This window comes from Equus caballus, chromosome 1, assembly GCF_041296265.1.
Source record: "Equus caballus isolate H_3958 breed thoroughbred chromosome 1, TB-T2T, whole genome shotgun sequence".
Classification (NCBI taxonomy): Eukaryota; Metazoa; Chordata; class Mammalia; order Perissodactyla; family Equidae; genus Equus; species Equus caballus.
In genome coordinates this window covers 14446163-14462972 of record NC_091684.1, presented here as the reverse complement: position 1 = coordinate 14462972, position 16810 = coordinate 14446163, and the positions used below count along the sequence as shown (strand labels likewise).

The following is a 16810-nucleotide window of genomic DNA, read 5'->3' as shown; positions in this document are numbered from 1 at the left end:
TGTTGGTAATTTGTGACTTTTTAGTTGCTGCCAATTTGGTGGATAGGAAGTGGTATTTCTTTATGGTTTCAATGTGCATGTCCTGATTATTAAGGGTGGGCATCTTTTCATGCTTATGGGCCATTTCTGTTTCTTCTGTGAAATGCCTGCTTGTCTGTTTTGCCCATTTCTCTCCCAAGTTGTTTTGTTACTGACTTGCATTCAGGTGCTCTTTAACAGTTATCAATTTATTCTGATTATCTGTATCTCATTCCAGTTTGGGCTTATTTTCTCACTCCATGGCATGTTTAGTAAACAAAAATACTATCAATGTAGCCAAATCATTTATGTTAATAATTAATGGTTTGCACTTTCTATCTTGTTTACAAAATCCTTCACTTCCCCAAAGTCATAAAAAAATTCTTCTATATTATCTTCTAAAAGTTTTATAGTTTTAGCCTTCCTATGTAAATCCTTAATCCACCTGGGTACTGACTGGCGCCTGGTGCAAGGCAGAGGTCTACATTCATTTTTCCCCTTTGTGAACAATGACTGAAGCCCCATTTACTAAATAACCCATCTTCCTGCCCACTGATATGCAATAACTGCCCTTTTAAAAATTAAGTTCCTGTACACGAGTGGGTCAGTTTCTGAGCTCTTTATTCTTGTCCGTTCATCTACTTGTAATCTCCGTACCAATTTCATTGTTTTAATCACTATGTTTTACAATAAGTTTGATAATTTGGTAGTGCTAGTTCCCCTCACACTGCATTCTTTTTTGGAGCATCTTGGATATCCTTGGCCCTTTGCCCTTCCATGTGTATTTTAGGATCACCTTGTCAAGTACCACAATGAAAACTATTGGAAATTTTTGTTAAAATTGCATTAATCTATTAACCAACTGGAGAAACGGTTGAGACCCAGATGATGATCTTATCCATCACAGTCTCTCCATTTATTTAGGTCAATAAAGGTGGAGGCTTTTTAGTATCATTTTCTCATTAACAGGCTTATACGCCTTTTATTAAGATTTATTCTTAAGTGCTTTATATTTTTTATTCCTACTGTAAATTCTTAATTACATTTAAAAAGTCTTAAAACCATTACAGCTTGTAGCTGGTGCACGGAAACGTAACTGACATTTGCATATTGATTTAGTTCCAGCAACCTTGATCAACTCTTAAGCCTTTTAATTTGCCTTGTAGATTTTTTGGATTTTCAGAGTTAATCTGATCATACAATGTTAATCCGTTAATGGTTGAGACACAAATGATTTCTAAAAATTAACCAATTTGCATTCCTGAGATGAACCCAATTCGGTCATCATGTTATACTTTAAATACAATGTTAGATTTGGTTTGCAAAAAGTGCTTATTTTCCTATTCTCCATCAGATCAAATTTATTAGCTGTGCTATTTAAATCTTGTAGGCCCTTAATAATCATGATTTTGTCTTCTGCATGATCTATTAATTAATGTAGGAGGTGTGTTGAAAATGCCTATTGTACTGGTAGATTAATCTATTTCTCCTTGTACTTGTGGCCATTTTTTAAAAAAAACATATTATGAGGAATATTATCAGTCACTTAGGTGCATAATTAAGTTTAGAATTGTTATCTCCTTCTGGCAAATTAAGCCCGTTGCCATATATAGAGGCTCTCTATCACCAGTAATTTGGGGAGGGAAAAAGACTTAATACTGGGAAACTGAGATTCAGAAAAATAACCCACCCAAGAACATACAACTAGTTAAGCTGATATTTAAACTTTTGTGTGTGTGAGGAAGACTGGCCCTGAGCTAACATCTGTTGACAATCTTCCTTTTTTCTGCTTGAGGAAGATTGTCACTGAGCTAACATCTGTGCCAATCCGCCTCTATTTTATGTGGGACTCCACCACAGTGTGGCTTAATGAGTGGTGTGGGTCCATGCCTGGGATCCAAACCTGTGAACCCTAGGCCACTGAAGCCAAGTGCATGAACTTAACCACTGTGCCACTGGGCCGGCCTCCAATATTTAAACTTTTGCTCTCAAATCCTATGTATGATATTTTTTTCTACTATGTCAAGTTTTTTGAAACTCAGAATGTTTTAGAATTTTGGATTATTGAGAAATAAGCCAATAAAGGAAATAAATTAAACATAAACACATACAAAAAACTGGGTCTAGTAGAAAAGTTTTATACTCAGTAAAAAAAATTGCTGAGAAAGGAGAGGATTTAAACAGCTCCCTACTTGGCTGAGAGAAAAAAAAAAAGCTGAAGAAGTAAACTGTCAAGTGATCCAAATGCAGAGAAAAAGAAAAGACAGTCACCGCATCCTACTGTGTGTGGTCATCCAAGCACAGCTCAGGTCATAAAAAGAGGAGGAGAACCAGCATTCTGAGGTCAGAGACAGCGAGAGAAACTAAAACTGTGTAGAATGACTACAAAAAAACGTAGGGAATATTACTAATTTCACAGCAAGAAAACACAAGGGGTTATTTTTAAAAAGCACAGTATAATCAATGCAAAAGACCCCCAAGTCAGCAAGTTTTAATTAAAGGCCCACAATGTGTCACTGTTTAAAAAAGAAAAACTACATATATCTGTCCATATGCATATATACTATACGTGTATATAGAATATGTGATTATATGTACACAGTGAAACACACACGCACAGTTCTCTTCACTGGTACACAGGTCGAGATGGACACTGCCCTGCGGGCTAATGAACCACGGCAGAACAGACACATGCCGAGTGTGGTTACGGTTTAGGAGGCAACTGAATGTACTGTAAGCAAAATCCTATGTTCTGTATTATAACAAAGTTCCAGTGAACCAGGTATCAATATAACAAGGCCAAGGACATCTGTACAAGATTTATTTCAATAACCACAATGTTTTAGAGTGATGGTTTACACTCTAATACAGAACGAGTGATTCAAAATCCATCAAGAGTTAAAGGTCAGAGCCAAAGTCAGCTTTGCATCCCCGGTCAATAAGAGTTTCACCCACCATTTTGTTTTTCTTGGATTACTCAGAGCTGACGCACAGAACACCAGGTTCTAATGCTTTCCAACAAACAAGCACCACCAGGGACAAGACTTCATTGCTTCCTTCTCACTCTGGCTGTGCTGGTGGGTGGCAAACGCCTCTTGTCTGCATTTGACCTCCCATTTCTTCCTAAGCATTCCTGTTTCCAGCCATAGCTTCCCACAACTTCACATTTGAATAATTTCTCCTGAATAGCATGGCTATAATATTAACAAACGGGACTAATGACAGCAATTAAATTGCCATCTGTTTAACAAAACATATCCTTCTAAAAGAATATCCACAGTCTTATTGCATTTAGTACATAGTCACAACATTGAAATGACATGTGAGAATCAATACAAAATATTTATTTTTTTCAAACCACAGAATTCACCCCAGAGCCACACTAAAAATTCCCAGAATTGTAAGCCATTAACATTTTTCTAAACAATGCAGTCCAACCAGAAACGAAGATAATCTCCAACCAGCATGGGTGCAATATATGCTAGGGTCCTATAAGAATGTACCTCTGATTAGCATTTTCTTTAATGCTCCCACAGCCACTCCATCAACATAAGCAGAAATAGTGTATGTACTTGTGCCACTCGGCTCTGACAAGAGGTTCGAAAAGGGTCTTGGCCAGTGCAGGAGGGAAAGTATCAGTGACTTAGTTAATAAACAGTAAGGACAGAAGAAGAATCATTTCCCTCGGAAAAGAACAGGGGTCCTTTCATATATTCTGATGGCCGGAAACTGGGGCAAATTTCAACAAGGTAATGAAAGTAATAGGAGAGCCATTTCTCTATGAACTCCTGTGACCTCTATTTTAAGTTTGATAAGCACGAACTTCATCTCATGTAAGCTTACTGAAAACAGTAATCACAGTCAAAAAGACCTTATAAACCTCTTACAGGTGTTGGTCAAGGGATTCACATTCTGATCTTAAAATTTAAAGCCCCTTAAGAGGCCTAGACCTGGATTAAAGTAAACATAATATTCTGAGCTAAGAACCTCAATGAGACACCATAAAAAAATCAACCAAAACATCCAAACAATGACTGGATAGCTAACATAGGTTTTTTGTTTTGCTTTTTAGTTGTAAAGTTTTTTTTAATATTTCAGATTAGTGTATATTCATAAAACAATGTTTAGTTTTTTTAATACTAGGTGCTTATTAAACAACTGAGTTTTAGCTCAAGGGAAATGCCTCTTGAATAATCATCATGGAAATAATTAACTGCAATAAAACACAAAAAACACAGAAGAAAATACAGCTAGCCTCAATGAGAAAAAGGTGATCTGGAAGCGTTACTCTGGGAGATTAAACAGGCTTATTTAAATACTATGATACAAGTGCTCCTGCTCACTCTGTTACTGCACAAACAACCGTGTTTGCTGGATCACCACTACCTTTGCTAGTATGTGTGCACAGACCACCACTCTCAAGTTCTCCTTCCGTGCTGAAAAACTTTCAAATCCTTTGTTTGGTCAGTACAGAATATTGTGAGGTGATGCATGTGCAAACTCTTCCTGAGGAATTCTTTATGTGTGCAAATTTGCAACCCAACAGAAAGCACGGCATACAGCAAGGGGGGTGGCAGCTTTACAGGGCTGCCGCGCTGAAGATGCCTGTGCAGTGTTAATGGCCACGGGCATCCATTCTTCTACAATCTCACCTACTCAAAAATCAGTTTTCATCCTATACCTCAAAGAAAGGGAGGGGAACTGCCTCAAACTTGTAAAAGGGACAGGAAAAAAGGTAACTTTCCCACCAAAGTTAATAATGCACAACTCACGCATCCAGGTTTGTGTCTCTTCTCACTAACTCTACCTAAGAACTACTGGGTCAAGAGTCACTACATCAGATTTTGCTTTCTGCCCACAGAAAACAAAGCAGTACTTCCTGTCGGGTTAGGGTGCAGCTGTGACAACAGAGGACATGAGATGACACTGTTACTGAAGCTTAAGGCCAACCTTTAAAATAAGTACTGTCTCTGGAAACAATTATCATCTATTTACTTTTCCATGGCATGATTTCAAGTGACTGAACTGGCTTTCTTTCGGAGGGTCTAGTTCCAGGCTGCACACACACGCTAGTCAGTTGAGCCACATCAACTGCACGTGTCGACTAATGAGACCACCAGCCTTGCATGTGCGATTTTCTGTCTTCAATGATCTGGGCCCCACAAAAGCCAGTATTTAACTGGGGTGGAGAAACTATATACTGTACTGGCAAGAAGAACACAAGTGAACATGAGAAGAAAATACTTCTGGCAAACAGTGCTTACTCAATACAAAATGGAGGGCAAATCTGATTTCCTCTCATGTTGCAAACTAGAAATGTTGTTAAGAATCCCAATTAAGTAAGCAAGGTCAATTTCGACTTGAAATAAATAGGTTTTTCATACGATGTACCTCAAGGGGCCAAGATGAGTAACAACCAGGTCACATGCACTGGGAGAATGCGTGTATTTTCTCTACAGAGCCTTCCAATCACGGCTTTGCAGTACCAAGCCCTGGCCCATAGCTGGTTGTAATCACTGTGCAAAAATTTAGAGAAATTAAATTTTGCAAACTTTACACTGCCAACTTTTTGTTAACACATACATAATAATAAAAAGAAAACAATATAAAATATTTCTCCATTAACTTAATAATGCAAAAGCATCCAAAGGTTTTAATGCCAATTCACATCATAATACAATGCTTTATAGGGAAAGTTCCATTGTTGGCCAAAGAAGAACACTCTTTCCCAGAAAAAGCATTTCGGCATATTATTAGGATACTGAAGAATTCATCCACATTTAAAGAAACATTCCAATTCTGTTCCTTTCAGAAATATTATTAAAACCACTCAGGAGAGACTCCAGGTGCAAGTGTTCTTTATAAGCCTGCAGTAAGCATTCCACTGAGAAAAGTAAAATTTGGCTTTCATGATAAAATGGAATTCTTCCTTGATACCAGAATGTTACTGGTGTAGCAAATCAAAGTGTACAGGGTATAGTGATTCCTACAGTAATTCAGTGTTTATCAATACAATCCAAGATGCTCATAGAGTTAAATGGGTCCAATTCAAAATCCAACTCTGGTTGATAAGTACTTAAAAAAAAATCAATCTGACAACATTTACTTTTACTTCTTTGAATAACAATTTTACAAATAGAGGGCTTCTATTAGATGACCTAGTGGCTCCCAATATCACACTTCTAACTCACCCACCCACCCCACTCCACAAAAAAAGGACAAACTGAAGTGGCAGAGGCAACTCTATGAAAAACCCGCAAATCAGAAGTGTGCCAGCATCCATGATGTCTTCTTTGTCTGCCCTAAGTTTTCTAAAGAGGTAAATATTAGTCTGACATAGCTGAATAGAGTCAAGCATATGTTCAACTTAGATTCAAGCAAAATTGAGAAGAAAAATAGTTTTCCCTTGCCACATCTTTCTATTTTTCTTTGCCTTTCAAAAACACCTAGAATAAGCTTCAGAGTCTTTTATATGGAACTAAATAGCACTGTGGGTGTAGAAAAACAGAAAATATAGCTTTGCTACAGCTGAAAAGGAGCCTTAAAACAGCATAGCTACTTCTCTATTATACTCGAATATAACGTTTAAAAGATGCAGACTGCAGACTTTTTTTTAAGTACTTACCTCACCCATTTAAAATGAAATGGACCAGGAATCCCACGCCATTGATTATATTTGGATTTAATAACCGTATCTGCTTCCTAGAGCGCCAAGGAACCAGCTTTCACCGTTGGCTAATTCTCAACAACACTAAAAAGGGCAGCTCTAATGCTAAGCTACTGCCCAGCCCTAAACCTGCGTAATGCAATACGACAGCAGCTGGTGAAATCACATGAAGTGACAGAGGGAATGGAAATGTTCTACAAGAGTTGGTCCCCAACGTCAACGTGAAGACGCCGCGGTGAAGAAGGGGAGGTCTGACCAACGTGCCACACGCTTCTATTCTCCCGCTTACTGAGCATCCCGTTACAGTCACACCTGACGTGGTGGGTTAGCCTGTGGTACCACACGCTTTTTCAGGAAGCATTTGTGAGTTTCACAACATGGTCACAGAGTTGCAAAGTGCACAAAGCTCAAGGCACAGAGTAGAAGAAGGTTGTGAACTAATGGGGGAAAAGTTATGGGGAAAATTATAGCAAAAGCAGAGTTAGCATTTTCCCTTAACGAGACTTTCTAATGCTAAACAAAGACCAACTCTTTTAAAAGGGTTTGTTTTGGTTATGGGTGAAAAATACTGTATTGTAATGATCCTCTTGATTTTTAAAGCAAAAGATATCTTGATGTGTGAAACCAATATGCCGAAGTGCCAAGTCCACAAATGAACAAATCAAGTGCTTTAGGAAAAAACGATTCTTCTGCTCTTATATTTTTGGAGGAAGCTGCTGATTTGGGCTGCCAGATTTCATTTAGCAATGGTCACTTTTCAAGATGCTTGTTCCTCACGGAATCTGTAGATAAACTCATTAAAAGATTGTCCCATTTCAAAATCATCCCCAAGTCTAGCAGCAACTGACTGTTTTTTGTTTTTGTTAGTTTTTTTGTTTTTTAAAATTACAGACCAAAGTAAGAAGTCCCACATCTTCTTCCAAGAAGGGCTTTGTGACAGCTCCTGAGTGTCGCAGGACCCCGCTGTGCTCTCAATAGTCTCTGCAGCTCCAGTGTGTCCTCTTTTCAGGAAGGAAAGTACATTCAACACATTCACTATCTGTACCCTCTGGAACTTGCACATGCTGACGAGCTGTCTGAAAGAAAATATCGGAACAGGAAAAAGTATGAATAGCAGACAGCATCTGATAATGGTAGGAATGTGTATATTTCACACATATTTCTGATCCCTCTCGCAATCCCCAAAAGGACATTCTTCAAAAACCCCAAAACTGAAAACCGTATGGTTTTGAGAGAAGTGAAAGGGGGCTAGATCATGGACTGAGACTGGGTCATCATCCCATTCTAAGAGACACTAAAGCACGTGGCAGCCTCGTGACAACTGCCTGAGAAGCACCACAGCCAGCTGGACTCGAGAGCTGCCACAGCGTGTGGAACACTCTGACCTCGAGCACACAGAGCCTTCTAAGACTGCCATCAAGAACACCGCGGACATCCTCATACTCACTGCGCGTCACCACCAGTGGCTGCCCTACACCACCAAACCATCAAGATGGTGAGGAGTATCATTACTTACTATAAGCCAACTCATCCCCAGCTCTCTTCCGGGACTGGTCACCTCTGGGGATAAGAAAAGAAGAGGGAGTCAACAGAAGTGACTGACATCTTCACATACCAAACAGGAGAAATGAACTGACACAGCTGATAATGGAGGAGAGCAGATATTTCCACTCTAACCCAACAACCTATTTTAAAATAGACATTAAATTTAAACAGTAGTTGAGTCATTTATAACCTGAATATTCTTAGCTAAATGGTGCTGTCTTTTAAATATAGAAAGCTATTAAATGAAGGAAGGATTATCTATAAAGACGATTTACACTGGGTTCTAAATAGGTTCAGACTAAAATGTCTTTGAAGATTAACCTGGGTTCTGCTATCAACTTCCCTAGTGACCTCCATATACTATGGCAAATTTCAAAAGTACAACAGAGAGAATAATTCAAAATCTTCCCTAAAAGCCCTATTACGAGACCAAAAACTGCATAAAGCTTTTGAAAAATCTGAGAATCTTAATGTATGAAAACTCTTCTCGCAGGCAGAAGAACATGAGCCTTTAAATACATGAACCAGTTCATCCTCAAGCACCTACAGCAGAGATTCCAGCTCTACTTTAGAGATAAGAAAATAGAGGTTCTGACTAGGTCCTGTGCTACCTGTCAAGTCTATTCTATTTTTGTCTCTCCGGTTTCTCAGACAATAATCCAGACAAATGACTAAAATGCTTAAGTAATGAGTAATAATGACCAGTTCACTAGCTTTTTCTTCCTCGGTTCCTTAGCTGGGAGAGAGTTGCCCTGAGCTAACATCTGTTGCCAATCTTCCTGTGTTTTTTCTTCTTCCTCCCCAAAACCCCACTAAATAGTTGTATATTCTAGATCCAAGTCCTTCTAGTTCTTCCATGTGAGCTGCCACCACAGGATGGCTACTGACAGACAGGTAGTGTGGTTCCATGACCAGGAACCGAACCCGGGCCGCTGAAGTGGAGAGCACTGAACTTTAACCACGAGGCCATCACGACTGGCTCACAGTTCATTCTTGATTCCAAGCCTCACCCTGGAGCATTCTATCCCAAAACACAGTCCACAGTGAACCACTCCTCATAACCCCAGGGGCTACAGTCCCAATCCAAGACACTGTCATCTCTCCCTACACAGCTGCAAGAGTCCTCTTATTAGTCCAGACAAGAGCCAGAGTGATCTTATGTGAAAGCATAACCAAGATTATTTCACATCTCTGATTAAAGCCCTTCACTGGCTTCCCATTGGGGTAAAAATCAATTCAAATTCATTTTCCCAGCCATGTGAGACGGGCTCCTGCCGACCTCACCACTCTCATTTTCTACCTCTGCTCACTACACTGCAGCCACTCTGCTTCCTTCCTGCCCCTTGGACAGGTCAGCACTTCTGTCCTTACTATTTTCTCTGCCTGCAACACTCTCCCCCTAGTTAGCCAGCTGCCTGTCTCCTTATCAGCATCTAAACCCCAGCTGGAATGCCCTCTCCTTGGAAGGCGTCACGTTTCCAGGTGAGCTGGAACAGCCCCACACACACGCCCTGGTCGGTCACTCACTCTCTATCCCACTCTGTTTCACTTTCTTCACAGCATTTATTATTATTTGAAATAATTTGTTTACATGTTTATTATTTATCTCCTGACATTAGAGCATAAGCACCATAAAAACAGGAATGCTGCCTGTCTTATTCACCCAGTACCTAGAACAGTGTTCAGCATGTTGTAGAAAATAACCATTTGCTGAATTAATAAATCAGTGAATAATTCATAGATGGCCTCTACAGATGGATTATTAAAATCCTAGTCCAAATAATTAGTTTCTACTTTTGAACCATCTTCCAGATTGCCAAAGTTTCCCATTTTCTTTCTCTGGTCATGCTCAAGACAAGGACAGAAGCCTCTTGCTCGGGCTAGGAGAGGAGTCGCAGTGACCAACAGAAAGAGAACAAACCCTAATGGCCTTATCAAGGGTTTTTCTCTAGGCTGAGCATTTAGGGCAAAACATGCACACAACATTTAGCATGAATCAGCCTTAGTCAGCCTAACGAGCTTTAAACAGACATTCTAATTCCACCTCTATTGTTAACACTACACCTACCCAAAGCCAGCAGAATGTCTTACATTATTATTTACACTAGTGTCATCACAGCAGCATTCACCAAATATTCTGAAACAAACAAGTTAATGCTGATCAAAAGGAAGATAAAGGATCTTCTATCTGGAACCTCAATTTCTACAGACAACCTCCAGGACTACCCCTCAGAGGTTAAATAAAAACTGAACATGCAAAAATAACAGGAGAAAAATAGAGATGGGAGAACAGGAGGAAGGAAGAAAGGACGTAAACATGATGTATGCGAGAGGCTGCCGAAGTCCAGAAAGCTATAAGCTGCCCTGGAAACAAGACCCCTGCCACAAATGGAAAAGCCCAGTTCTAGAGTTACCCACAGCCTAAAAGACCAACAACACTCCTATTAAGTTCTATTTTGTTTCAGAAATCCAGGTAACAATTACTCAGAAAGAACGTTTTATTTGCCCTTAAAAGCTGTTTGGCAGACACTGTGTAGAGGACCACAAGCTGGTTGGAATGAGGATGTCCCATCTGAGGATGTGCACGTTACAAGTTCTCAAAGGAGCTTATCTTCCAAATGCAATCTTTGACAACAAGAGACACCAACCTGCTCTCCTCCACAATAATCAATTCAATTACGCAGGTAACAGGTAAAAAGAAAATGTTGCTTTTAGCTTTTATGTTAATTCTTGCTTTGAAATAACTCCACACTATATTTCCATGCACCTAAAAATCTTTCTTGGAGCTGGAACATAAACTCCAGCTCAAATAAGAATCTGTCCATTAACTGCAAAAGAGGATATATTTGACAACAGTCACACATTATTTCTAAACATTTCAAACACTCTGTGCCATCCACATCAAACCTATGGACCGCCCTGCCATCCACATCAAACCTGTCCTGCCTATTCTGGGCTCCCGACATCAACTAAGTGGAACATAATCTTTAATGAAAAAACAGTTTGCACAGCTGAACAGGAATCATGTGGTTGGCTAGGCATAAACCATAAAATGACTCCTCATATCAGAACAGCCAGTAACAGAATTCTTATTAGATAGCTTATACTATATTCTCAAATTTTTTTGTATGAGTGCACAACTTTTCTTCCAAAACAATCCTAGCCAAATAACGATCAAAGAAGGGATCAAGTGTGGCAGGGCAGAATGCGGGACAAGAGCTGGAAGCACAAAAGCTGGACGTACAGGCAGACTTTCAGCTGCTAAGAATATGGTGTGTGCACATGCTTGCTGACCGGTCTGGGCCAGCTTGGCAGTGGGGCAGAGTGAGTCTGAGAACATCAGCTTAGGCAGGGCTTACTTTGTGCAAAGTGCCCATCAGGATAATTTACGAGGCAGACTTTAATCCTCATGGTAAACATATAATGAATTGTTAACTTAATTCTAGAAATGGCCCAATTCATGAAAGTTTGTAAAATAAAACATTTTAATTCTATCACCTCTTGGAATTCTAACGTTTCAGTTTCAGGCAAAAGTTGTATGAAAGAATTCCACTAAGAGAAAGAAAAATTCCAATTTACATAAAAAATCCAAGGCAGTTCCCTGAATACGACCCACTTGGCCTTGGCAGAACAGCGCTACGTTAGTCCTTCCCATACGAAGGCAATGTTACGTGAGGCTATTCAGCAAGTCAGTTACCCATCTCAGCCCAAGCAAACGTGACATAAGAGCGACTATCATCAGGCTGGCCTGGCCCTGTTCTCTTACTCTAGTTCCAAAATTAGGATTAGGAAAATGTCTCTGGATGTGTTTAAACAGTTCCACACACTGTTATGGAAGGTGAATTCAAGGAGTTCTGAAAAATCCACAAAAGCTATCTTCCTAAACTGCTTCACAGGAATAAAAGTTTCAGAAGACTGTTTATTTTTTAAAAGCATCAATAAGCTCATCTCTAAAATTATAAGCAAACATTCAAATAAAACATGAATAAAAGCATAAAAGACTTCAAATTGTGGTCAGCCTTGGAAAAAAAACATAGAAGGTACACTCAGATTATTTTGCATTTATTTAAAAACATTTAAGGAAAAACTTTTAACTATAATTCAAAATATATAAGCCATAAAGAAAAAACGATAAAGTTAGTTTTTTAAACTAAAACAAATAATAAATAAAAATAAAAATATTTAAAAACTTCTGCATGACTTAAAATTTTTTAAAAACCACCATAAGCAAAGTCAAACTGAAAAAAATAACTGTCTTATCTTGGGCAGAGAATCGATCTCTTCACTACAGAAAGAGCTCCTAGAAACCAAGAGAAAAAGACCAACAATCAAAGAGAAGAGTAAAGCAAGGACAAAAACAGACTGTTTACAGAAAAAGCAGACGTATTTCTGTGGAAATATGCTCAGCCTCACACTCATGAGAGAAATGCAAATTAAACCAACTCTGAGTACTTATGTTTCACCTGCCAGACTGGCAAAAATCCAAAAGCTTAGCACCATACTGTGTAGGCAAGGCCATGAACAAGAAGCACTTTCAACTCTGTTGGTGGATATGCAAAATGGCACAATCCCCTATGGAGGGCAATTTGGCAATATTAATCAAAATTCTAACTGCATTGACTCTTGACCCAGCAATCCCACTTGAGGGAATTTATTCTCCAGATATACCAGCAACAGGTAGAAAATTATGCATGTACGAGGTTATTCACTGCAGCATTCTCTGTAATAACAAAAGATGGAAATAATGCACGTTGCCAACCAGGGGACTGGGTAAGTAAGCTGTAGTGTATCTGCACAATGGAATGTGTAAGAAAGGAATGAAAACAAGAACATACATTATGTTTGCTTGTAACTGTAAATAAAAAAAACCACTGGAAGGAATCATAAGAAACTAATAAAAATGGTTACCTAGGGGGGTGGGAGTAGATGGAGAGACAGGTGGGAACAAAACTTCTCAATGTATACTTTTTGTATCACTTTTATTTTTGAATTATATAAATATATTAGCTCTTCAAAAATAAGTAAAATAACAACGGCATTAAACGGTCTCATTCTATGTGTGAAATAATATTAAAGTAAATGTCAGGAAACACCTGACCACTGGACATCAGGGAGAAAAACTAGCTGTTTCCATTCTACCATTTCCCACTGGCCTTTCCTTCCCCTAACTCACCACAAGAAAGTCAGGTTGACCAGACCTAACTCCACAGCTTCACTGAGGCGTTCCAGTGTGAGCTGCCAGTGAGTGGGGTAAACGACCAGTGGATTACTTACTGCCCCCACTAGCACACGAATACAGATGCCACAGGGACAAAAAGGGGATAAGTGCCAACCCACCGGCAACAAAGAACAAATTATCTGCTTTCTTTCCTAACCTGTACTGAAACTAGAGACTGAGTAACTCATGTTCTGAGACCTGGTTTGGCCTCAGACCCTATGAAAGAGAAGATCCACCTCCAGCAGTCCTAACTATGCTGAAGTGAGGAAGCCAGGCGTCCTCCTTTCCACAGTTTTCTTCCTTTAAAGCCAGGGATTCCAGTACGAGAAGATAGGTACAAGTGCTAAGTAAGGATTATGAAAATATAAGGTATTACTGTACCCTTCAATGATCTGGTGACACAGAGTGCTTTCCCATAGGGAATCACAAAATTTTTATACAGTTTTAGTTGAAAATATGCACTTTGCAAAATTTTCCATGATGTAGCCATGATATTGAATTGCAAATTTTAGAAAAACTAGCAAAGTCAAGCAAGTCAAATTTTCTAGACACATATCAACAGATATCTTACTTTTTAAGAAGAAATAACTAGCATTTAGGGCAAAAGTGAAAATATAAAAAACAGAATCTAAAGCCTCTTTACTAATTTAGTCATAACAGTTCATTATAACTGATGATAAAATTTCTACATTGTTTTTCCAAGTGTTCAGACTGAATATGAGAGGACGGAAGCTGGAAGAGCTTTGGAGAGTGCCCAGCCTGACTGCCCACCCAACGAGAAATCCCTTCTTCAAAATCCATTTAGTGAAGAGCAGCTTCCACAAAATCAAACCCAGCTTCAACAGCTCCCCAGACAGGGAGCTGCCGATCTGGGCACGGCTCCTCTGATTCTCGCACAGTTGCACGCTGATCTCAGAACCCTGCAGCCCTCCCCTGCCAAGCCAAACGCGCCTAAGGAAATGGACATATCTTGTCACAAAAGGAAAAAAAACTTGCCTTGTAAAGCCATTCTGTATTAGTTCTCTTTGAAGTTTCTGATCTTGAGCAGCATATTCAGAAAGTTCAGATTCCACAGCCGGAGGGAGAATGTTTGGAATAAATTTAGAAAATAGAGTTGGAGCCATCTGAACCCACTCTGTGAGGGAAGGAGAAGATTCATTACGGCAATCATATAGACAAAGTAAATGGAAAAGGGTAAGTTTTTCTTTGTTCAAAGAATATAAAGTAAACCAAACTTACAATGGGGAAAAAAATAGTGCAATCCCATCTGATAACATACAAAGAGGTTCGATTTCCTCTCTAAAAAGAATTTACAGTACAAAGAAAGCAGATATTTTTACATTTTACTGATTTAACAAAATTTAATGAAAATCTCTAGAGAATTTTTGAAGGGACGTTATCAAAAATTTTAAATATGGAGGCAAACAAATGAGATAAACCAAAGAATTCTGAGTGGAGGCGATTTGGAGGGAGGGGGCTTGGTGGCAATACCAGCCCCATTAAGCATTAATTAAAACAATATCCTGGCCCAAGAATAGAAGACTACAGGTAGTAATAAGCAGACTTATAAAAAAAGAAGTACCACAAAAATGGGGGTAGAGGGGTTGACTATTTAATAAGTGGGCTGGAGATAACTAGGAAGTTACTTTTGAAATAAAAATCTATTTTGACCCATGTTAAGTTACAGCAAATTATATCTAACAGTAAAAGAAAAGAGAATTAAATGGTTATTAAGATAAAAGATCAAGAGAATAATCTAAAGAAAAATAAACATTCATACATAAATAGGCAAAGAGAAGTCTAAGGAAAATATTTGTGTCAGACATGACAGATAAATTAGTATATTTATTACAAAGCATTTTTACAAATAAGACCAAACAAATGAGTGAAAGACAGGACTGAATAATTCACAAGAAAAAATAAATAACAGCCTTGTTAATATTCAGAAAAACTCAGGCTAAAATAAACCTACTCCCCCTTTCCGCTACTCACAAACACAAAGACTGCCCACTTGTAGCAGGGGCGTGGCAAAACCAGCAACGCCTTCCTTGTTGGTCAGCCCAACGCAACACTATTATCCCTTGTGGATTCTTTTAATCTAGCCCTTTCAAATTTTCCCTTGTGAAAACATCGTGGCCGTATATATCAAAAACCGTCAGGGCCAGCCTCGTGGTACAGTGGTTAAATTTGGTCCACTCCACTTTGGTAGCCCAGGTTCATGGGTTCTGATTCAGGCGTGGACCTATACCACTTGTCAGCCATGCTGTGGGACTGACCCACATATAAAGTGGAGGAAGGCTGGCACTGATGTTAGCTCAGGGCTAATCTTCCTCAAGCAAAAAAAAAAAAAAAAAAAAGAGGAAGATTGGCAACAGATAGTGGCTCAGGGCTAATATTCCTTACCAAAAAAAAAACCAAAACAAAAACATAAAATACCAATGCTCTATCTAATCTCATGAGCTCACTTTAAAAACTGTAATATGAGTAAATAATTCTAAATCTGAAAAAAACATGTTTAATGCTGTGCAATCTGGGTCACCGGTAAGTAAAAAAATGTCCAACAGGAGAATAGCTAAGTCAGAGCTGGCAAAAAAAAACAAGCACCGCAAACAACACAAGCCATCCACCCACCCCTTGTACAAACTCACGGCAAAATGTACTCAACAGGGTCCCTCCTTCCAGCTCAGGCCAAACATGGCTTTAGAAAGAGTCTCAATACAGTGCTCCGGGGAACCACTAACCAGTCAGCCAGAGCTGGCAGGAGTCAAAGCGATCTGCCAGGTTATGGAACTCTAGGGAGTCATTAAAACAAAGATGAAGAAACAAAGAAAGTGTGTGCATTAAACGAAGAAGGGCAGGAGGGGATGGCTGGAACTATTTCTAAAATGAGCTTCTAAAGACTGGATGGAAACACACCAAAAATGGTAATAGCTATCAGAATCTCCAAGGATTAAGGCCCAGGAATTCATAGTTTAAAAAACTTTCTTGGGTGATTCAGATGCATTCATTATACAAAAAGCAGCACGTGAGAACAACTGCAATGAAAGAAACTTTTACATGTAAAATTTAACTTTTAAAATATTTTAACCTTAATTTGTCAGGTGAATAAACTGCTTTAATAAACTAAGAATATAATGGGTACTGGCAAGACATGTAAATATAAAAATATGTTTAATAGCATTTCAGAAAAGGCCTCAGGTAGCAAAAGGTTAGTCTGTGATAAAATTCACCTTTTCAAAAGCACAATTCTCAAATACAGAAATCTCTTCACAGGTATGAAGAATGAATCTTATTACAAAAGAGCTCAAACTGGGATAAAACAGCATTTAGACAAATACGTATCTACAAGTTTTTTTACCCTT

The 16810-nt window shown here is 38.9% G+C and overlaps 1 protein-coding gene across 1 annotated transcript in view; it reads right to left on the bottom strand.

Moving 5' to 3' along the window:
* Nucleotides 1–2822: 2822 nt before the first annotated feature.
* The window catches only part of CACUL1 (CDK2 associated cullin domain 1), a 67454-nt gene continuing 53466 nt past the window's right edge, over nucleotides 2823–16810 (bottom strand). Inside the window, exons 7-9 of the mRNA XM_001494080.7 lie at nucleotides 14445–14583; nucleotides 8202–8245; nucleotides 2823–7761 (exon numbers count right to left, since the gene is read on the bottom strand). Coding sequence (XP_001494130.1) covers nucleotides 7721–7761; nucleotides 8202–8245; nucleotides 14445–14583 — 224 coding nt within the window. The 3' untranslated portion in view covers nucleotides 2823–7720. The remainder of the gene's footprint in view (nucleotides 7762–8201; nucleotides 8246–14444; nucleotides 14584–16810) is intronic.